This window comes from Rattus norvegicus, chromosome 6, assembly GCF_036323735.1.
Source record: "Rattus norvegicus strain BN/NHsdMcwi chromosome 6, GRCr8, whole genome shotgun sequence".
NCBI lineage: Eukaryota > Metazoa > Chordata > Mammalia > Rodentia > Muridae > Rattus > Rattus norvegicus.
The window spans coordinates 46,383,700-46,405,870 of NC_086024.1; the positions used below are offsets into that span (position 1 = coordinate 46,383,700).

Sequence of the window (22,171 nt, forward strand, 5' to 3'; positions counted from 1 at the left end):
GCTGTGATAAAACACTGATTAAAAAGAACTTGAGGAAGGAAAGGATTTATCTGGGCTATAGGTTATAAACCATCATTCAGAAAAGCCAAGGCAAGAACTGGAGGCAGGAGCTGAAGGAGAGGCCATGGAGGAATGATACTTACTGGCTTGCCTCTTCCTTGGCTTGCTCAGCCCTTCTTACATAGCCCAAGCTCACCTGCCTAGGGATGGTGCCACCCATAGTGGACTGGGCCCACCTACATCAATTAATAGTCACAAATGTCATACAGACATGTATGCATCCCAATCTGATGGAAATAATTCCTTAATTGAGATTCCCCTTCCAGTTATATCTAGGTTTGTGTCACGTTGATAAAACTAACCAGGGCAGCCTCCAAAGCCACTAGCTAAATTCCTCCCCTCTTCCTTCCCCTTGCTGTTCTTGTTTTCTTCCAATGTGAGAGATGAACCCACAGGTTCTATATACTCCAGACAAGTACTAGTAATCTACCACTAGGTGACATCCAGCCAACCTCTTCTTCTTCACAAACTCTCCAACCTCAGGTATGTTATAGCAACAAAAACAGACCAATACACCCAAGGTAAAAAAAAAAAAAAAAAAAGAACTGTAGTCTTTTATATAAAAAATATAGGCTCAAATACATATGGAGTCATAATATCTCAGATTTTAATATTTTTTTTTTGGTTCTTTTTTTTTCGGAGCTGGGGACCGAACCCAGGGCCTTGCGCTTCCTAGGTAAGCGCTCTACCACTGAGCTAAATCCCCAGCCCCTCAGATTTTAATATTTAACATAGTTTTACATGGTATACATTTTGAACCAATCCCTAATGGGATCTAGAACATTTATATTTTACAGTAAAATGTAACTGTTTGTATGATATGAGATAAACAAGATTATATATTGCCTCAATTCAGTTTCAGGACAATTTTTTTTTTTTTGGTTCTTTTTTTTTTCGGAGCTGGGGACCGAACCCAGGGCCTTGCACTTCCTAGGTAAGCGCTCTACCACTGAGCTAAATCCCCAGCCCCGACAATTTTTTTTTCATTAAGAATTATTATATATATTTTTTGAGACAAGGTTTCTCTGTGTAGAGCCCTGGCTTTCCTGGAACTCACTGTGTAGACCTGGCTATCCTTGAACTCACAAAGATTCACCTGCCTCTGACTCCTGAGTGCTGGGGTTAAAGGTGTGTGACACCATGCCCAGCAAGAATTATTTTTAAAAATAGATATTTTCAGGTATTTTTTAAAATAAACATAATGGTGTCCAGGCCTCTAATGGTAATATCAGCATCTTCTTCTCTTGATGCATTAAAAATGTGTAAATGAAGGGTGGGGAGGTAGCTTATTGGTGGATCACTTGTTCTAGGCCTTGGATTCAGTCCTCAGTACCAAGGACTTACGGGTGGGAAGAGAGGGAGTGTGTACTACAGCACAGTACTCTGGAGGTATACACGCCAAGACAGGTGTGTTCCCAAGACACGGAATGAATGGAGGTTCACACGGGTAGAAGGTGGCAGTGAGATGCTGAGCTCTGGGATTGCAGTTTATTGCCCAGCGCAGGAATAAAAGCTACCCACCGGCACGGCTATTTTTGAAGACTGAACTTATTCACGCACAGTGCTAGTAAAATACCAGAAGCCATACATAATGTCTGACCCCAGCTGCCACCTCATACAGCAAATTTGTCCATGGGAGCCTTTAAAAAGATTGACTGGTCTACTGTCCTATGGCAGCAGGAGACCACTTTTATCTCCCATGTTGGGTTTACAATGGCTCTCACACTCCCTCCTTTTCTGACACACAAAAGGGTTTTGTAAAGTTTCTCTAGGCTGTATTGTTGGCAGCTGCAGTAACCATGCCTCAAGCCTCGGGGAGTTATAGGGTGTGATTTTTGACTAGTGTCTTGAGAACCTCTGGATTTTAAAATACAGCTGAGAATTTCCATAGGCGATATAGAGGAAAATGTACTAATTCAGATGATTTATTGACCCAGTCTTGTTCGTGATCGGCCAGCTGCGGGTTGGAGTACTCTCTCTCTCTCTGAGAACCATCAGGTACAATAACACCCTTTATCTCATGCTCTACCTCTGGTTCTTTTGGGTACCCCCCACTTCTGATAGCAATATCAGTGTGTTCTGCAATCTTCTCAGGGTGAAGCTTGGCCTAGCACCCTAAAATTGTTTACACGTAACTGGGAGTATCCCTAATTCTACAAGCTTAAGGAATATGATGTTTACTAGGGCCTGGAAGTATTCTTCCAAGTCGAAGGCCATGGGTTTGAACTCCCGTTCCACCTATACCAGGTGATCTATGGTCAACTTCCCATGCAAAATACCCATCTTTACCCCTGGCTTCTTAAGGCTGTGAGGAGGCGCACAGACAGAAAGAACATTATTATTGCATCCCAACCTGTCCCTGCGACCAGTCCCGCTAGGGTGCCCTGGAGGATTTCACCGTCCTGTAGGGGGCGAGCTACCCACACTGTCTACACTAGCCCTTCCCTGATATGCTGGTGGGGAATTCAGGGGGTTGTTAGCCCAGGGGTGGAACTGGGGAGCAAAAGAGTGGGCTCCCGTCCAGCCCGGAAGCCGGTGTCCCCGGTACCTGTCCACGCCCTCTGGGTAATGTGGCTAGGGCTCAAGGAGGGTGCGGGGTGGGGGACGGGCACCGCAGCTCAGGATAGGGCGCGCCCTCGAACCATTGCACGCCCCGAAGGCAGACACAATGCGGCGGCCCGCAGCGGCTGACCGGCCCGGAGCGCACACCGCCCTCCTTCCTGCGGCCTCCGCTTCCCGGCGGCGCGGTGGCGGCGAGCGCGCCGATTGGCGGCCCGGCCTGCGCCCCGCCCCGCCCCGCCGGCCACCGCCCCCTCCCCGGCCGGGACCCGCCCCTCTCCGCGGGAGGCGTTGGGGCCAGCGGCTGGGTGGCGGGCAGTTCCCGCCGGCTGTGCGCGCCCGCGTCTGGGCTCGCTCGGAGAGGACGCGGCGGCGGCGGCTCCTGAAGCACAGCGGGCAGAGCTGCGGGCTGCGCGCGCCCCTGCTCCCACCGGGCGTCCCGCGGTGGCTCCCGCGTCCTGCGGCGGCTCCCGCGCCCCGCGCTCCCCTTTGTCCGCGGCCCGGAGCGGCGGCGGCGGCGGGGTCGGAGCCCGCGCCCTGGGCGACTGAGGCGGCGGCGGTCCGCGCCCCGGCGCCGCGGCGATGCCGGACCAGATCTCCGTGTCGGAATTCGTGGCCGAGACCCATGAGGACTACAAGGCGCCCACGGCCTCTAGCTTCACCACGCGCACGGCCCAGTGCCGGAACACCGTGGCGGCCATCGAGGAGGTGAGTGGTAGCCTCGGCTGCGCGGGGCGGGAGGCTAGGGCCGTGGGGATCGCGCTGCGCCCTGGGGACCCGCTAGGCTTCGGCGCCTGGTGCCGGATGCCTAGTGCCCGCCGCCTGCGCCCATACCCGGGAAAAGTTTCTGGTCCCCCAGAGCTGGACGCGGCCGGGCCAGCAGTGCCCGACACAGAAGCCCTTTGTTCCCTGAGAGGTGGCTCTGGGGAGAGGCTGGTTGGCCACCTTGGGCCTTTTTGGCGAACCCTCCTGTCTGCTCCCATTTCACTCGCAGGGTTTCAGGTCCTTTGCTCCCATCCTTGGAGAGGTCAACTTCGGCTGCGGAGTCCGTGGCGGCTGCGAGCCGGGACCCCTGCGAGCTCTGCGGCCCTGGAGTGATGGGTCCCCCTGCGCGGACCTCTCCAACTTGTTCCAGAAGTGGCCCGGCGGGGGCAGCTGTGCGTTCTGAGCCAACAAGCAGAGCAGATCCAGGGGACCCCCAAGCTTCTTAGGCAAGGGTGCCCATCCCAGCTTGGGAGGCCTGGCAGTTCCCACTGCGTGCCGCAGAGCAGCGCTGCGGAGGGATGTGGAGAACCAGCGCTTTGAGGTTCAAAACGCCCTTGTTGGCCGCTCCTGAGCTACCTGTGTGGTGCCTGTTGACAGTATGGTCAGCTCTTTTGCCCTTAACCTGAAAAAGGCCTGATTTTAGTAAGGGTTTTGAAGGTGCATAGTCATCGTATTGAGTGGCTAAGCAGCGAGCTCTCCAGATCCCGGGGAAGAGGGATGGCAAGAATGAAACAGCTTGGTTTGAAAATTGAAGCAGGCTTGGAAGAGGCTGTGTGAGTCCAGGGACCACGGCTGATCGTGGCTTGGGACAGCCTCACTTCCATCATTTTCTTTACCTCCCAAACAGAATTTACAGTTGCATGTTTTCAGCTCCTTAGGCTTTGTGTATCCAGCTGGACTCACAATCGGTAGCTGGAGTCCGAGACACACACGTGTAGCAGTAGTGAACTGATGAGTAGATTTCCTTTGGCCAGAATTTTAAGATCAGGGTAAGATGTAGATATTTTAAAATACCTGTGCCAGAGGTTGGGGGAGGGGGAGGGGTTGGTCTTCAGAGAGCTTTTAAATTAAGCTATGTCATTACATCGTTTCCCCTTGCTTGAACAAAGCATTCGCTATTAAGCTTCGTTTGGGGAAAAAAAAAAAGCCTGGACTATTTTTTCTTTCGTGTAGAATATGTTTCTTTGTAGACACACACAGTTCAGACTAGACTCAAGGAAAAATACTGGGATCAGCATCCTGCTACTGGAAGTATAGCTAATATCCGCTGTCCCCCTTTGGCCCCCACCCTTTCTTTTCTCTCACCCCTCTTCCAAAAGATCTGCTTGGAAGTCTTTTGTGGTGAGTTCAGTGAGTGCAGATTGCCTTAGTCTGCTTTTGTTAGCATGGTCTTTAGATGTCAACGATGCCTTTAGACAAGGCAGGTTGGAGATGAGGCATGTGGAGCCCCTCCCCCCACGAGTGCCAAGTTGAAAAGCACTGGGAAAATAGTCAACAGTGTTCTGAAAATACATCATTAATGCTTCTAAGAATGACGGCATTCAAAAAGGTAGGAGTCCTTCTGTGGGAAGGGCGCGCGCTGTGTGCGATGTCCTCAAAAGAAAACTCTTGTTTATGAAGTTACCATGCTTCTCTCACGGTATCGGATCCGTTAAGTATCATTAATACTGGTAGATGTTGGCCAGCCAGACAAATAGGAGCTGCAATTAAAGTTGGCATAGCCTCTCTCTGATTAATTTTAGTTTCTAGTGGATGAACCCAAAGCTGCTTTTGCATGCAGTGCGGGAGATTACCCAAGAGCTCAGTTACTGAGTAGATTAAAGAGAGACTGGATTTGGTCATTTTGTTAAATTGCAGGCTTGCTCCACTTGGTCTCCTAAGCAGAAAATGGATTTGAGTTGGAAACAGGGGAAAATTGAAATCATTGTAGGCTTATCTCATTTTTAAGTAAACCCAGCTTCCACTGTAGGATAATGGCGTGTCTGAACTTAGAGTTGGAACTAATTTGAAAGTTGAAAGGACTCAGCGTGGATTACTTAAAATAATGCTTTCTTTCTCCTCTTAGATTATTTAATGTTCTCTTCCAGTACGAAAAGTTGTTCTCTGTCTACTGTAATAACACACTATATTCATAATACTTGGATTTTCAGCAGACATCTTTTTTATGGTGGGATGAGACATCAGAGTGGTTTTTGTGACCCACAAAAAGTTTCACATTTCATAGAAATACGACTAAAAAATATAAGTCGCTGGCCTTCTACTTAAATGAGTTATGGAATTAGTGAACATATCTGATTAGCTTGGGCAGACCTGTTTGCTTCCAATGGAGGATATGTCTGGCCATGGTCATTTTCTGATTGAAATAGGCTTCCTTGGTTTGCATACTTGTAGCCAGAATGTCAGTAGTTAGCTAGTGCCTGGCCTGTGTTTAATCTCTATCCCTGATTTGTAGATGAGGAATTTGAGGCTAGGGGATTCGTTCCGGTTATAGATCCAACCAGCGGAGTTTGAACTTGGCTTGATGATGCTTTCACAAGTTGCATGGCTTTATCCAGTGCTTAGTGATGGTGCGTTCTTGAAACTGCCCCTTGCTAGATCAGCCACCCAAGTCAGGCTCCATCACTTTCTAGTTGTATGAATTGGGGCGAGACTCTCCCCCTTCCCTCTCTTTTTCCCCCCCATTTTCAGTCCACAGTCTAGATAATCATGTCTATCTCTGAAGGTTCTGGTACAGTACCCAACAGGCACCTGACTGACTAAATGCTGGCTGCTTTACCAGATTTCACTGTAGTTAATATGTAGACCTGGAATGAGACTGGATCAAGGGAGAAGGAACTGGATGAATGGTTGAAGGCGTGTACATAAATGAAAACCGTTGTCCCTCTCCCTAGGCGTGTGTGTGTGTGTGTGTGTGTGTGTGTGTGTGTGTGTGTATCCATGCATGCGCGCTCCCCATGCTCATGCGTGTGACGGCTCCTGTGCTGACTGAAGCCAGAGGTCGACATTGCCGTGTTTCCCTCAATCAATTTTTCACCTGAGTCCTGGGGATCCCCACTCAGGTTCTCAAGCTTTTGTAGCAACCACCATATACCCCCTAAGCTGTATTCCCAGCCCCCATGCATTCCCTCTAACGAGTTTACTGTCTTGGTAACAGATAAATCTGAGTGTAGCTGGTTTGAAACTTTCACTTAGTGAGGACTCTCTGGGTGACGTGTTTATTTTGCACGGTTTTAGCAGACCTTGCAAAGTGCAGAGCACCACTGGCGTCAGCTTTGTGCTTTTGGAAATAAGGGAGGAAAGTATCTGGAGCATAAATCTGAAAACTGAGGCTTCCCCTCCCCCCGTTACTTTAAAATAGTCTCGAAATAGAGAATAATTGTGTACATTCTTGGGATATCCGTGTTGTTAGTTAGAGCTTCTCCATAGCTCCATTCTGCCTTGCTTACTTGGCATTGATGTAGTTTTAAAAATAAATTTGATACTGACTCTTAAGTATTAAAATTTAATCTTCTTCCTTCCGGAGCCATGAGTCTCTTAGTCTGTTGTCCTTGGTTACCTTGGAAATCGCTTTGCTGTCCTAACTGTAAAAGGAGAATGAACATCTGGACTGTGCAGACTCCCCTGGGATTGGGGGGGGGGTGCTGTTCATGGGGCCAGACTCCGCCCAGCAGTGCCAGTGGGAACTGGCCTTGCCTTTGATTCTGAGCCGTAGTCCTTTGTGACTTGTTTGTAAACCAGCTCCAGAGTTTGGATCTATGGTCAGAAGGACGCCACCTCTTTCTCGGTGTATTTTTGTCCTTGGAAGGGATTAGGTTAACAGGCCATCATTTTATGCCACCCTAAAATCTGAATTGGTGTATCTGGAACGTTCTGAATCAGCTAGGGTGGGATTGGTTCCCCCTCGGCTGAATTCAATTTCTCTTTTATGATTGGTAGTGCAAGTACGATGATACCACTCCTCGTGCGTCCCAGCTCTCACCGTGGTTCATCCGGGATCAGTTGCTGTGTGTGTGTTAGGGCGAAGGGATTAGAAATCCCTTCTCTTTGAAAGAACTTGTGGTTCTATGGGGAGAAACCGATTCTCCGGGCAGATGGGTGCACTTAGGTGACATGAGGCCATGTCTCTGTGAGCATCTATGGTGATGATGTAGAGACCAGGAAGACTGGGACAGCTTACATGTGGTCACAGGTGTGGATGGAGAGGGCCTTGAATGGAGGAAGCCTGTCAGAAGAGACTCCAAGGTAGTTTAATCCAGTCTTCCATATCTGTGTCCCTACCTTAGGGAAATATTTATTCACTTTTGATCTGGTGACCAATTAGGCCTTCGGTGAGATTTTCATATCCATCTGGGCTGCAAAAGGCTGCTTAGGCCAAGACTTTATAGAGGCCTTTCATGGTGGGGCAACCCCTGGATTGGTGCTTTTGGCCTATATAGTAGTCCAAGAATGGAGGCAGCTCCTTGCTAATATTACTGTCTCAGAGTGGTGGCCACTCTACTGACTGATATAGGTTCAGCACTTCGCCCTGCATAGTTGCAGGAAGTCTTGTTGCTAAGCACTGTTTTAGACCCTTGCAACTCCAAAAATGCTTCACCGGACAGCACCAGTCAGTGTGGTGTGGAATGGCGGAGCCTCAGATCCCAGGGCGGAGCTGTGGGATCAGAGTCTGCATTTCAACAGCACTCTCAGGAGCAGTGTGTGCACCAGGGTTTGAAAGTACCGTTCTCGTTCTCGGCTGCTGCCCTGAGCCCTGGCTGTGCTTTAGAGTTGCCTGGTTGGGGGAGGGGGTTTCTGTGGACTGGAAGAACCTGGTCCCACTCTCCTCAATTCTGATCTCATAGGATCTGGGGGAGGCCTGAGGCTTCCAGACTTCTAAAAAGGTCCCTCCCTAGTTGATAATCACCGATAGGCAGGTGATGATGTAATGCTGTGTGCCAGGTAGTGATAAGTCAAGGATATGTGTGTAATTTTGGGGATAGGATGTGGTTTTGGAGGGGAGGGAACTGAAATCAGGACAGGCCTCTCTGCAGAGGTGACCTTTGAGCAGGAATGTAGAGGCTACCTGGGCATAAAGGAGTCCTGGAAAAGGCCCAAGATGTGAGTATTAGGGTGGGCAGAAAGAAGGCCTGTGATCAGAGGTGAGGGAGAGAGGGGAGGGGCCTATGTGAAGGGGTGGGTTTGGGCCAGATCCCACTGGGCCTTTACCTTGGGCAGGGAATTTGCACTTTTGCTGTGGAACGAAGTGGAGTTATTAGAGGGTTTGGAGCTCAGACTATCATGGTCTGATTTCCTCTTTAGGATTTATTTATTTTTTTATTGATTTGCATCTGTGTGTGGCATGCACTTGCAGGTGCCCCCAGAGACTAGAGTGTATGGAGCTGGTGTTACAGGCAGCTGTGAATTGCCTGGTTGTGGGTGCTGGGAGTGAAACTTGGAAGAGCAGGAAGCTTTCTCAGACTAAGCCATTTGTCCAGCCATTAGTTCACGTTTTAAAGACATTTCAGTGGTTGTTCCTAGGCCTAGGAGAAAAGTGGGAAGATCGGCAAGGGATAGGGGTTCATTGCAGTCATCTGGGTGCTGAGGTGGTAGCAGTGCAGAAGGCCAAGTGTCCTTTGAACTGGGTGTGGGGCCAACAGCACAGTTCATGCCCTGACACTTGGAGCATGCGCCTTCCATCAGCACCAAGGTAAAGCTGGCACGTCCAGCGTGCCTCAGTGGCAGAGAGCAGGCCCACTGTGAAGATTGGCTGGCTGGAGGACTCGTATCGGAACCAGTCTTACTGCAGACTCTGAGCAAGGAGTGGAGGGGGCTGAGGGGGCCTTTGTTGCTACTGTGTTCTGGGGCAGTTGCTAACCGGTGATACTGGTTCCTTGGCACACTCTCCCCTTCCCAGCTCTTCAAATTCTCCTCTCTGTACGGAAATGAGATGAGCTCACTTAGACACGGTTCCCTAATTCGACCCCGTGACTGGACCTTCAAAGTAGACGGCTTGCTGCTTTTCTGCCTGTGTGGTTTTAGCGTGTCTGTGATGCTGTGGGATAAAGGGACCGCCACTTGGAACTGGGATGCTGAGCCTGTGTTTTTATGATGATGTTTGTTCTTCCATAGGAATTTGGTTGAGTTTTTCTCCATATATATATATATATATGTATATGTGTATGTATATGTGTATATATATGTGTGTGTGTATATGTGTGTATGTGTGTGTGTGTGTGTATATATATATACACACACACACACACACACACATATGTACCTGTCATATAGTGTCACTGTCAAATGTCCAGGCTGTGAAAGAGGACGGGTCTGTTGAGGACTGACCCTCAGGTTGTGTATGAAGTTTTCATTTTTTCCCTTCTGTGCTGTGCACCTCTTTGACAGCATACCTCTTTTTAGAAGGACCGTGAACTTCTTTTGTTCTTTCCTTAGGCTTATCGTGTAGCCCAGGCTGGCCTTTAGTACTCCCTTTTAGCCTCCGAGTTCTGGGAATATTATAGGTACCCTTCAGAGAGAGGTTAAAATGTAGAATAAAAACTTTAAGCTTTCAAATGGAACCAGTTATACCGAATTCAGTTTGCAAAGCATTAAAAAAATATGCATACGGATATGTGATTTTTTTTTTATGATGTCAGGATTTATTATTGGGCTGAATAAGTACTTCAGTTGTGGAGTACTGTGAATGTAAGTAATACGGTGTGACCTCGCTAATAATTACAGTGTGGGATTGTGGCACCTTTTATCTGAGGCCCGGGTAACAGTAACACTAAATGGGATGTGTTGCTTTCATTCACAGTTGAGGAAAGGCTGGATTTCAGTTAGACGCTAATGATGTGTGCACACATGCATTTTTTTCCCCCTCTCATCCAAGTAATATATGGATCCCTTAAAATCAGACTAAAGTTTGCAGGTTTGATGGGACGATGTCTCGAATTTGTCTTTGGATGACTGGTTCTTTGCAAACTCTATAAACCAGACCGTATCGTCGGTGTCGTGAACTGGGCCTAGGAATCTGGCTGAGAACAGTCCTACGAGGAGCCAGTGTTACCTAGTGAGGTGCCGCAGGTGTTTAGCAGAGCCCTAGGGGTGTGGGAGCTGCCAACCTTTGGTGTCACCAGGATAACCCTCGCTGCTCCATGGTGAGGTCTTGGGCAATTTCTCTTGCTCTGTAGTGTGCTTCTGAATTTAGCAGGCCTGCAGTTGTACCTCAGAGTCTAGTAGTTAGGATCAGAACCCGATGGCCTCTGCAGGCCGTCTCTGCTGTTTGTACTGTCCTTGTTTGTCTAACATGTTATTTTATGCTGGCCTTGGTGTAAGAGGAACTTCACTGGGAAATGATAGTAGCTTCCCAGGCACCTTCCACCCAAGGGATCAAGAGAGCCTTGACCGACATCGTTCTTCCAGTGAGATTACATACGAGCTCACAGCTGCAGCAGAGCATGCTGGATGTTGCGTTTTCCCTCCTGTCTTCCTGTATTTGTTGGGCACTATCGAGTACCAGACATCCCTCAATATAGTGTGGTCGTTACTGAGGCCGTAGAGAAGATGGATCACCTTATCAACTTCACAGAGCTGGACTGAGTTGGAGCCAGGATTTGGACCCAGATTTTTTTTTCCCCTCCCTATACATATGTGTCCTCTTGTGTGTGTAGAGGCCTGAGGTTGACATCAGGAGTCTCCTTTGACCATGTTCTACCTTGTTAATTGAGGAAGAGATCATAATAGAATTTAGAGCTCATAGATACAGGCTAGGCTAACTTGTTCCTGGGGTCTCCCATTTCTACCTCCCAACCCCTGGATTACAGGCTGGCTGCCATGTCCGCCCAACAGTTATATGGATTCTGGGATCTGAACCCTGTCCTCACCTTCGCATGACAAGCGCTTTATCCACTGGGTCATCTCCCCAGAACTCAGATCAAGCATTTGGCATCAGTGTCTGCTGTTTCTGCAGCCACCTACCTGTTCTGTAGAGCTGGTGCCTAAGCAAACTCTTCCTGCACTGATGCCTTTGGGTCAAGGCCATCTCTCTTGCTGCTGCTTTTAGTGAGTGGGCTCTGGTGCTTTTCTTGAGTGGAAACTCCGGTAGATCCCTGGGGCTGCTCTGTTTCCTCCCTGGAGAAACTCTTTTCTTTTTCTGTCCTGACTAGGCCAGTTCTGCAGAGACGGTGGCCAGCCATTGCTCACACTCTGGCAGGAGGCTGCTCTGCCAAGGGCGTTTTTAATGATGTCATCTTTCTACTGGATGCCGGTGATGCCTTTGCCAATAACATCAGGTGGTTGGTGAAGACATTGTCTTCAAACGCTGGGCTCCCTTGACATAGAATTAACAAGTCAGCAAGACTTTAGGGCCCCCTCTCCCTAATTTCTCAGAAGGAATCTTGTGTTTTGTTTTTGTTTAAGACAATGACAATAACCAGTATTCTTATGGGCTTTAATTCTCTGTTAAGAAATGTGCTTATGCCAGTTGGTTACGTAATACCAAATGGTCAGCATGGAAGCCATACATATAAATAACATACATATAAATACATATAAATAACATACATATAAATACATATAAATAACATACATATAAATACATATAAATAACATACATATAAATACATATAAATAACATACATATAAATACATATAAATAACACACATATAAATACATATAAATAACATACATATAAATACATATAAATAACATACATATAAATACATATAAATAACATACATATAAATACATATAAATACATACATATAAATACATATAAATAACATACATATAAATACATATAAATAACATTGTACAGATTGAGCAGGTTGTGTTTATGTGTTTAGGAATATACACATATGTATACAATAACAATGAAAAGGGAGGTTATGAATTTGCGAGACAGCAAGTAGGGATATGTGGGATGGTTTGGAGGGTAGAAATGATGAGATTATATTAGAATTTCAAGAAATAAAGAAAAATATTCGAAAAGCAAGAAAACATTAAGTGGGTTTATTTAAGATTATTCCTTTTTGAAAGAGGTCGTATTTCTCTTTCATAGTTAAAGAAATTGAGGCACGGTGGAGTCATGTGACTCTGGGTTTTGACCGTGGACAGAACAGGGATCCTGACCACAGGAGGATCAGGGCTAAGCCCTTGTTGGTTCTTTAATGTCCTTTCACTGTACAGAGGTGGGCTTCCTCAAAGCAAGTCAGTGTCCATTGAGTCTCAGGCCAATGCCCGCCAGCCTCCATTGTTGTCAAGTTAGAGGAGCCTGGATTGACACATTAAGTGTTGAGAGCTATTAAGTGCTAACCCCTGGGGAGGCACTTAGCATTAGAGACCCTTTTAGAGGCCCTTTTTCCCCCTTGTTTATTTCTGAGGCAGGGTCTCTTGTATCTCAGGGTGGCCTTGAACTCTATATGCGAAAAATGACCTTGGATTTCTGGTCCTCCAGCCACTGCCTCCATCTTTGAAGGCTGCAGTTACAGCACGTGTCAAGCAAACATTCTGCCAACCGAGGTCTAGAGGAGTTTACAGAGAAGCCTTCACTGCCACCCAGTGAGCTGTCGAATAATACCTGGTCTCTTAGGGCTGTGGGTTCCAGGAAACAATCTGGGTTGTGTATATAAAGGCCTCAGAGTGAACAGACTGAGTGTGCCTTCCAGGCCAGCGGATCTGTGCGTGGTGAGGTGACCCTGAAGGATGTCTCGGGGATGTACAGGTCAAGCTTGGCCTCCTCTGTTCCCCACTGTAAAGTGTCTCCCCAAATATCCAGATACTTGTGCAGCCACCATGACAGTTGTCAATGATCTGGAGTTCTGTTGGGTTCACTGCTGGCTGAAATTTGGGACAAGCAGGGCCGTGTTGCCTGTGGTCTTTTATTTTACAGTCATGGACCAGAAGCATTGCTCTCTTGGTTCTGCTTTGTTCTACATCTCTCTGACAAAAGGCAGGTTGTGTTAATGATCACAAGGTTTTGTGGTCACGAATGTGGGCTACTGAATGTTGTGTGGATATTGGCTTTCTTTCTAAAGTTATTTATTTGTTTATTTGTTTACTCATCATGTGTCTGTGTGAACCTGAGTGGGTAGCTGTGCATCATGTGCTTGAGGAACCTGAGGAGGCCGAAATGGGCATTAGATGTGGAACTGGGGTTTGTAGGTGGTTAGGAGTCCCCATGTGGGTCCTGGGAACCACACACAGTTTCTCTGCAAGAGCTGCAACTGCTCTTAACCTCTGAGCCATCTGTCCAGCCCTCTGACTCCGTATATTGAGGTTTTATGAAGGAGAGTTTTATGATGTCGCATGTAGCATCCGTCTTCATGGTTCCTGGCTGTTTGTGTTGTGGTGGGATGATATTAGTAGCCACGGAGTTGGGAGGGCTGGGGTCCAGTTTTGTCCAGGCCTCTGTTTTACTGTGTGACTTTGAATTCCTCCCAGGAAGTCTACCCTCTGACATGAGGGGTTTAGCTGCTCTTTGGCCACCCTCTCCAGCCTGAAATCCCCGTAGTTGTCTGTGTCACAGTAATGAATTAAGAGAGGAGTGAATATCAGCAAGAAACAGCTACTCTGTAGTCCTGAAAGGACAGGGGAGGACTTTAACCGTCTATCTCCAAGTTTAATTATTTACATTAAGATTGTGGTACTTTATATTTTTGCTTTAAGAAGAGTTAAAACACGACACGTGTATCATAAAATTGTTCAGGCATGGTAGTGTGTAGAATCCTGTTACCGAGGCTGGGTGGACACTTCAAGTTTGAGGTCAGTCTTGTCTCTTTTTTTTTTTTTTTTTTTTTTTTCCAGAGCTGGGGACCGAACCCAGGGCCTTGCGCTTCCTAGGCAAGGGCTCTACCACTGAGCTAAATCCCCAACCCCCAGTCTTGTCTCTTAGTGAGTGAGTTCCAGGCCAGCTATGTCTACAGAGAAAGGCTTTGTTTCCCTCTCATTATCACCCCCGTCCTTGTAAAGTACTGGTTCTCAACCTTACTGATGCTGCGACATTTAACACAGTTCTTCATGTTGTGTGGACCCCCCCCACCATAAAATTGTTTCCATTGCTACTTCATAACTGTAATTTTGCTACTGTTACGAATTATAATATAAAAATTTTGGAGGGCTGGAGAGATGGCTCAGCGGTTAAGAGCACTGACTGCTCTTCCAAAGGTCCTGAGTTCAATTCCCGGCAACCACACGGTGGCTCACAACCATCTGTAATGGGATCTGGGGTCATCCTCTGTCCCACAGGCACACATGCAGGCAGTAAGCTGTATGATGTATACATAATAAATAAATATTTAAAAAAATTTTTTGGAGATAGAGGTTTGCCAAAAGGGGTTGAGACCCGCAGGTTGAGAAGCATTGCTTTAAAGTAGCCAATTCTGTGAGTTTTAGTACATCCCCAGAGTCTAGTCACCCCCATTGTTCAATCCTAGAGCTTTTTTTTTTTTCAAATAGGAAACATCACACCTGTTATCAGTCTCTCCGTCCTCTCCTTTCCCCCTCACCCTGGGCCTTTGTTGATCTGCTTTTGGCCTCTGGATTTCCTAACTGTAGGCATCTCATATATGGGGTCAGACCTTTTATGGCTTCTTTTTCTTTTTTCTTTTTCTTTTTTTCCGGAGCTGGGGACCGAACCCAGGGCCTTGAGCTTGCTAGGCAAGTGCTCTACCACTGAGCTAAATCCCCAACCCCTCTTTTATGGCTTCTTGTGTTTTCTTCATTTGCATAACTGATGTTCGAGAGGTTCATTCATGTTGTGTCAGGAAGCAGCGCTTTGCCCCTTTTAATGGCTGCATAGTATTCCATTGTGTGTTGCAACACACTTATTTCTGCTTTTTAGATATTATGAATGATGTACTAATTTTTTTTTTTTGCAAGCTTTTGTGTGGGCATCTATTCTCACTTCTCTTGGAGCTGAATGGCTAAGTCAGGGTGACTCTGTATTGAAGTTTTTGAGGAATGAGGAACTGCCAGACTTTAACATGGATATATCATTTTGTATTCCCTCCAGCCATGTGTAAGCGTTCCAATTTCCCCACATCCTTGTCAGCGCTAATTATCGTCTGTCCTTTTTGATTATGTCCTTTCTCACGAGTGTGAAGTTGTATCTCACTGTGAGTTTATTTGATTTGCATTTCCTTGATGGATAGGTGGCTAATGATGTCAAGCCATGTTTAACGTGCCTGTGGCTGTTTGTATATATTATTTTTGGAGGTCTAACTTTTCAAATTCTTTGCTCATTTTTATATTGGCTTGCCTTTTTATTATTGAGTTGTACACACACGTCTAGACAGTAATTTCTGCCCTGCAAATGCTCCCATTTTTGGATTGTCATTTCATTCATGTCATGGTATTTTTAGAAACAAAACATTTGAATTTTTTAAATAAAATATTTAATTATGCACATATGTATGTGCGACCGTGTATATATGAATGCAGTGCCTGGATCTCAGAAGAGTGCATCAGAGCCCCTGGATTAGGGGTTACAGCTTACAGCTGCCTGATTTGGGAACCGAGTTCTCTGTAAGAGCCACGCACACTCTGTGTGTGGTTAACTCGACACAGTCCAGGGTTATCTGTGAAGAGGGAACCTCAATGGAAGAATTGCCTATATCGGAATGACCTGTAAGAAAGACTGTGGGGCATATTCCTCATTAGTGGCTGATGTGGGAAGGCGCAGCCCACTGCAGCAGGACTGTGCCTAGGTGGTCCTGGGCTAGATAAGAGAGCCACAGACAGCAAGCCCGTAAGCTGGGTTCTTCCAGAGTCTCTGCGTCAGTTCCAGTCCCCAGGTTCCTGCCTTGTTTTCCCTTGGAGATGGACTGTGAGCTGGAAGATGAAGTCGCCTTTGGTCCTTGTGTATATCACGGTAATAAGAAGCAAACTAGGGCGTGCCTGAGACATACATTTAAACCTCGGATGAGCATCTGTGGACTCTCCCTCCATCCCATTGCCCTCTCTGTGTAGCACACAGGCTAGTGCTCAAACGAGGATGTATGGATCTCAACTGCTCCTCTCTAAGATCTTTCTGGATCCCTGGGAGTTCGGTGGGATCATGTTCAACATCTGCGAATAAGCCGGCTAAGACTCTTGGGCAGTTATATGGACTCCATAGATCAGTTGGAGGAGTATAGACACCAGTAAACCAGCTCTGTATCTCTTTATCTCTGTACTTGGGATGTTTTCCCATTGGAGTTTTTTAATTAATTTAACAATGTTTTATGGTTGTTTTTTTTTTTTTTCTGTATTATGCGTCCTTGCATCATTTCGTCTCAATTTGTTCTTAAATATTTTATTCTTCTGGATGCTACTGTGAATGGAATTGTTTTAACTTCATTTCTAGATTGTCATCTGTGTATAGACATACAGTTGATGTCTGCATACTATATATAAGTCGTACCTTGATGGATTTATTTACTGGTTCTTGTGCTGTGTGAATAGTCTTAGGATTTTCTGTAATGGCATCTTAGATACAGTTGTAAGGTGAGCTGGCTGCTTTATTTCTTTTTCTTGCCTAATTGCTGGATCAAGTCTTAGTCGTTTAAAAATATCTTCTGGTTTTCAGAATAGTAATTTTCTGAATGGTTGACTTAGATATATTTTTTTTTCTTTTTTTTCGGAGCTGGGGACCGAACCCAGGGCCTTGCGCTTGCTAGGCAAGTGCTCTACCACTGAGCCAAATCCCCAACCCCTTAGATATATTTTGAAAGCTGACTTAATCATTGTATATGTGCACACATGCATCATGGTGCACATCTCATGCATACGTGTAGAGGTAATAGGGCGATTTTAAGACGTCTGTTCTTGTGCCTGATGTGGTGGTGGACACTTTTTTTTTTAATTAGTCATTCCATTCATTTTACATCTCAAATGATATCCAACTTCCTGGTTATCCCTCCACAAGCCCCCCGCCCCACAATCTCCCTCTCCTTCCTCCCTTTTGCCTCTATGAGGGTGCTGCCCCACCCTCTCCCACCACTCCAGCATCCCCCTACACTGGGGCATCAAATCTCCACAGACCAAGGGCCTACCCTTCCATTGCTGTCAGGCAAGGCCATCCTCTGCTGCATACCTATCTGGAGCCCTGGAGCCCTCCCTGTACACTCCTTGGTTGGTGGTCCAGTCCCTGAGAGAACTGGGTGGTCAGGCCAGCCTGTGTTATTCTTCCTATGGGGTTGCAATCCCCTCAGTTCCTCCAGTCCTTCTGCCAGCTCCCCCACCAGGGTCGTCCCTGAGCTCAGTTTGATGGCTGACTCACATCTGTATTGGTCACTTGCTGGCTGAACCTCTCAAGGAGCAGTCAGCAGTGCTCACCTTTAATCCCAGCACCTGGGAGGCAGAGGCAGGTGGATCTCTGTGAGTTTGAGGCCAGGCTGGTCTACAGAGTGAGTTCCAGGAGAGCCAAGGCTGTGTAGAGAAAGTCTTTTCCAAAACAAGTCTGTTTTCACCTTCATCATGTGGGGATCGAGCTGAGGTGATCAGGCATGGCTGCGGGCACCTCTACCGATGGAGGCATCTTTCCAGCCCTGGCTTTAATATTAAAATAACTATTTTTTTATATGTGGCTGAAACCGCTTCTATGTAATTGGATTCATCTTCCCTCTCATTTGGTTTGCCTGTGTACTGAAAAAGTGGAAGACTCAGAGGCCTGGAGTTTGGTTGCAAGAGAAAATGGCAGGGAGGGCTCTGTCTGATTCCTAGGATACCTCATTTGGCCGAGGTGTTTGCGAGTCACCCGGTTTCTGGTTCAATGGGAACCAGGGCCCTGTGCTCTCTGCAACATCCAATTCCGCATCCCCCCCCCCACTTGGTAATGGGTCTGTCCTGCAAGGTCTTTCCAGGAGCATCTCTTTGACTTGTTCTCCCAGGGCAGCCGCTCTTCTTCACTGAGGTCGAGGTTGCTGGTCCTTGTCACACTGTGTGCTGCTCTCCCATTTGTTCCTTTTTGGAAAAGAATGGCCCGGTCAGGTTATCAGAGCCTGTAGCTTTTGTTTGCCTCAGCCAGTGACTGTGTACTGATTCTCCCTTCAGGATGCTTAGGAACCTGTTTCCTGGTGTATTTGTAGTTTCCCCGGACCTGTGTTGACTACCCTATGGGAGTCTGGGATCAAACGGTAGTCTGGGATTTCTAGCAGCAGACCCCTGCATCTCTCCACTCCCTGAGCGATGACGGGGAACATGGGTTTCCTTTCCTACTGTTCCTCCTCCTCCTCCTCCCCCCTCCTCTTCCTCTTCTTCCTCCTCTTCCTCTTCCTCCTCCTCTTCCTCCCCCTCCTCTTCCTCCACCTCCTCTTCCTCCTCTTCCTCTTCCTCCTCCTCTTCTTCCTCCTCATCCTCTTCCTCTTCCTCCTCCTCTTCTTCCTCCTCCCCTTCCTCTTCTTCTTCCTCCTCCTCCTCTTCCTCCTCCTCCTCTTCCTTCTCTTCCTCCTCCTCTTCCTCCTTTCCCTTACAGACTTCCAGAGCTGAGGCATATTGCTCTATCTTTTCAAATGATTTATTGTCTTTGATAGTCATCTTGGAGCTTAATTTTCTGAGTGCACAATTTCTTTATGGTCAAAGTAAGAGAGGGCTTGATTGATCCTAGGACAAGATGGCTTTAGTTGTCACTAATATAAAATCCCTTAAGGCCCCCGTTTCATTTGCTCTTTCAATTTATGAGCCCTTCTCGGATCCTTCGTGCATCGGTACACTAGCCGGTAAGGCCTGCCTCATCTCGAGTTTAATTTCTGCCTCAGACACAGCAAGGACTGCTGTACTCAGTGTGTAGCTGACAGCCTGTTAGATTTGGGGCTGAATTATGGAGTAGCAGTGCCAGCAGATGAATGAATATTTCAGACATTTGTTAACTGTTTTTCCAAAGGAAAATGTACTGTAAGCTGTCAACCATGGGGCACACATGCATGAGAGTCTGGAGGGTGAACGAGAGAGGAGATACAGCAATCTGGGAGTCGCAGGGTCCCTGTGCTCCCTTAGCAGAGGCCAGCGGGGAGGAGAAATGAGGATTAGACCAGAAGGGCGGGATTACTCCCCACTCCACAGATCCCAAGGAAGGTCTCATTCAGCCCCAGCTAGCATCCCCTGATGTGTGCAGATTCTCATTAAGATGACCCGAGACCAGACACAATAAGGCAGCTTGCCTGATGCGGACGAAGCCCTGGTGTTGGGCCCTAATTCTTCAAAGCAGTTCTCGCTCCCCAAACTAAAACAACAGAAACTGAGTCCAAAGCAGGGAAAGTCTGCCTCAGTGGCCTGAGGACTGTGTAATCCCTCAAGGAAAGTTGCCATGAAAATCAGCTATACATTTTTGCTGTGTAATTTATGAACTCATGTTCGCTGGGAAAATTTATCTTTGTGAACAGCTCCTTCCTGCGGTGTTGACTCCAAGGCGCTTTCAGTGTCTCTTTGAGGGTGACATTTGGTCAATGGTGGAATAATACAGACATGCGTTTCTGTGATGTGGGGACAGGCTTTGGCCCATGGATGCCTGTGTCAAGTATGAGGAGAGGAAACTCTTCCTATGAGGGAATGTGTGTGCAGTGTGTGCTTCTGTCTCTGTTCTCATGCCCAGGGTAGAGAGTACTTTTAATGGTGTCCAGCCTGTGGCTCAGGGATGTGTGTTGGGTATCCAGGCAGTCCCTCTTAAAAGGCTTGTAGTCACTGTAATCAAGGTTGTCATGGCACATTTGGAAACAGGAAATAAGAAAGTGTCTCAAGAATTATTGAAGTCCCTGCTCCCTATAGTACTTCAATTAATACCTAATTTCTTCACTGAAAAATATTGATCCTCTTCCTGTAATTCTTCCTTAATCCTCAACATCTATTAGAACCGTTTTCTTCTCTTCTCTTTTCTTTCTTTCCTTTTCCTTCCTTCCTTCCTTCCTTCCTTCCTTCCTTCCTTCCTTCCTTCCTATTTGGTTTTTGAGATGGGGTTTCTCTAGTTAGCCCTGGCTCTCTCAAGATAGACTATGCTGGCCTCAAACTCAGGGACTAAAGGCATGTGCCACCGTCACCTGGCTCTTCTCTGAATCCTTAAGGTGGTCATTCTTTGATGTATTTGGGTAGCTTTTTTTGTCCATCCACCCATCAGTCTCTTTGCTGTCATCCATGCAAGTTTCCATCATGGAGACTGACCTAAAATGTCTGTACTCAGAATCACAGAGTACTGTGAGGTGTATGTAGTACCCACACAGCTCCGGGTGCTTCTCCAGGCTGGGAGTGTGTCCTGGCTTCTCTCCCTTATAGCGTTGGAATCTCAGAGGAGGAGATGTCTATTTAGCTTGAGTTGAGGTCTCACGCAGACTGGCTTGGGACATCTAGGCTACATCCTGCAGCTTGTTTTCTTATGTCCTTGCAGTGGTCCATGTCACTCTCTTTAAATGCCTGCCTGCTACAGTGACCAGGTGTTTGACTGCTAACAGAAGCAGCCGTGTCTTCCCTTGGAGATTTACATCAACGGACACAAGTGCTTTTGTCCTCTGCCTCTTCGTTTCTGATTTTACCTCTTAAGATTGTACGCGAGCCTGGGGACAAGTGGGTCAGAGCTGGGTTATGGAGGGCCGAGCCTGACCTTTGGAAATGGATTCAGGAGTTTGTGGGAAGAGCATGCAGTTGAGGATGGAGAGGGGGAGATAGGCCAGAGGCAGGGAGTCTTGTAAGAGACCTTAGCCATTGTAAGGTGGATGAGGGGCCTGAGCCGAGGAAGGTCTATGTCACTTACGCATTCACTGTCAGGCCTATCACGTGTCTCTGGGGTGTTGGGCTGTGGTTGGCTTGTTCGGGCCTTTTTCTCTCTCCTTCATTGTGGCTTTGTAGAGGCCTCAGATGCCCAGAGCTCCTGCCTTCCAGGAAAAGCAGTGGTCTACCAGAGAGCGGGGGAGGGAGGAAGGGAGGGAGGGAGGGAGGAAGGGAGGGAGGGAGGGAGAGAGAGAGAGAGAGAGAGGAGAGAGAGAGAGAGAGAGAGAGAGAGAGAGAGAGAGAGAGAATATGAGAATGAAGCACATTTCAGGGGAAAGGTCCTTGAAGCAGGGCTTGCTTTCCTCCATGCAACCAGAAGTGTCTTTCTGATCCCTTGCATTGGAGATGAGCTGAGAAGGAAGCTTGGTTACGCTCAGCTGACTGTATATACACAGATTAAGGCTGTATACTAGAGGTCAGTGATGGTAGTAAGAATATTAAAATACCATCCCGTCCCTACACTCTAGGAACCTGTTTAAAAACCATTTATCAATCATTTATTTATATGAAGCCTGTTGTATAGTGGGGAGCAGGGTTTTCCCTTGGGGCCACAGTAGGGACCAGTCTGCAAGTTTTTGTTTTGCTTTGTTTTGTTTTCAGTTCTTTTCCCCCACAAATTCCACGTGCCTGTTTCTTGACCTGAGTCTCTTGGGCAGTGACTTCAAATGCACCTTCCAAGCCTAGGGAATCTGCGTTCTGACAAGTTCAGCTCCCTACCACTGCCACAGGGCTTATCGAAAAGATAAGAGTGGAGTTGTTGGGCTGGATGCTGGCCTCTGCCCAAAGTTTATCCCTTGCTGTCACCCATGACCACTCCTTGTCACTTCTTCCTGTCTGGACCTGGGGCTATTTATGAGTAGAAGACTCAGGGAGTTGGCCATAGGGTGCTTGGGAAGATAACCCATCCAGGGAAAGTGCTAGTAGGCCATAGGCTTGGCTCAGATCATCTTTCGCATCACTGTATGCGTGCGCTACCCCAGCTCTCACCAGGGAAAAGCAGTCCTTGGATACTCAGTGGTGGTGGCAGAGGTGTCTTAAGCCAGTACCCCCTTCCTGCTGTGTGGGGATTAGGGT

At 47.2% G+C, this 22,171-nt stretch overlaps 1 protein-coding gene across 7 annotated transcripts in view; it reads left to right on the forward strand.

Annotated features, from left to right (window-relative positions):
* Positions 1 to 2,905: 2,905 nt before the first annotated feature.
* The window catches only part of Asap2 (ArfGAP with SH3 domain, ankyrin repeat and PH domain 2), a 163,065-nt gene continuing 143,799 nt past the window's right edge, over positions 2,906 to 22,171 (forward strand). For 2 of the 7 annotated variants that reach the window (XM_039113144.2, XM_063262070.1), the window contains exon 1: positions 2,950 to 3,327. In XM_039113144.2, the coding sequence (XP_038969072.1) occupies positions 3,202 to 3,327 (126 nt within the window). In that variant the 5' untranslated portion in view covers positions 2,950 to 3,201. 7 annotated transcript variants of the gene reach the window in all.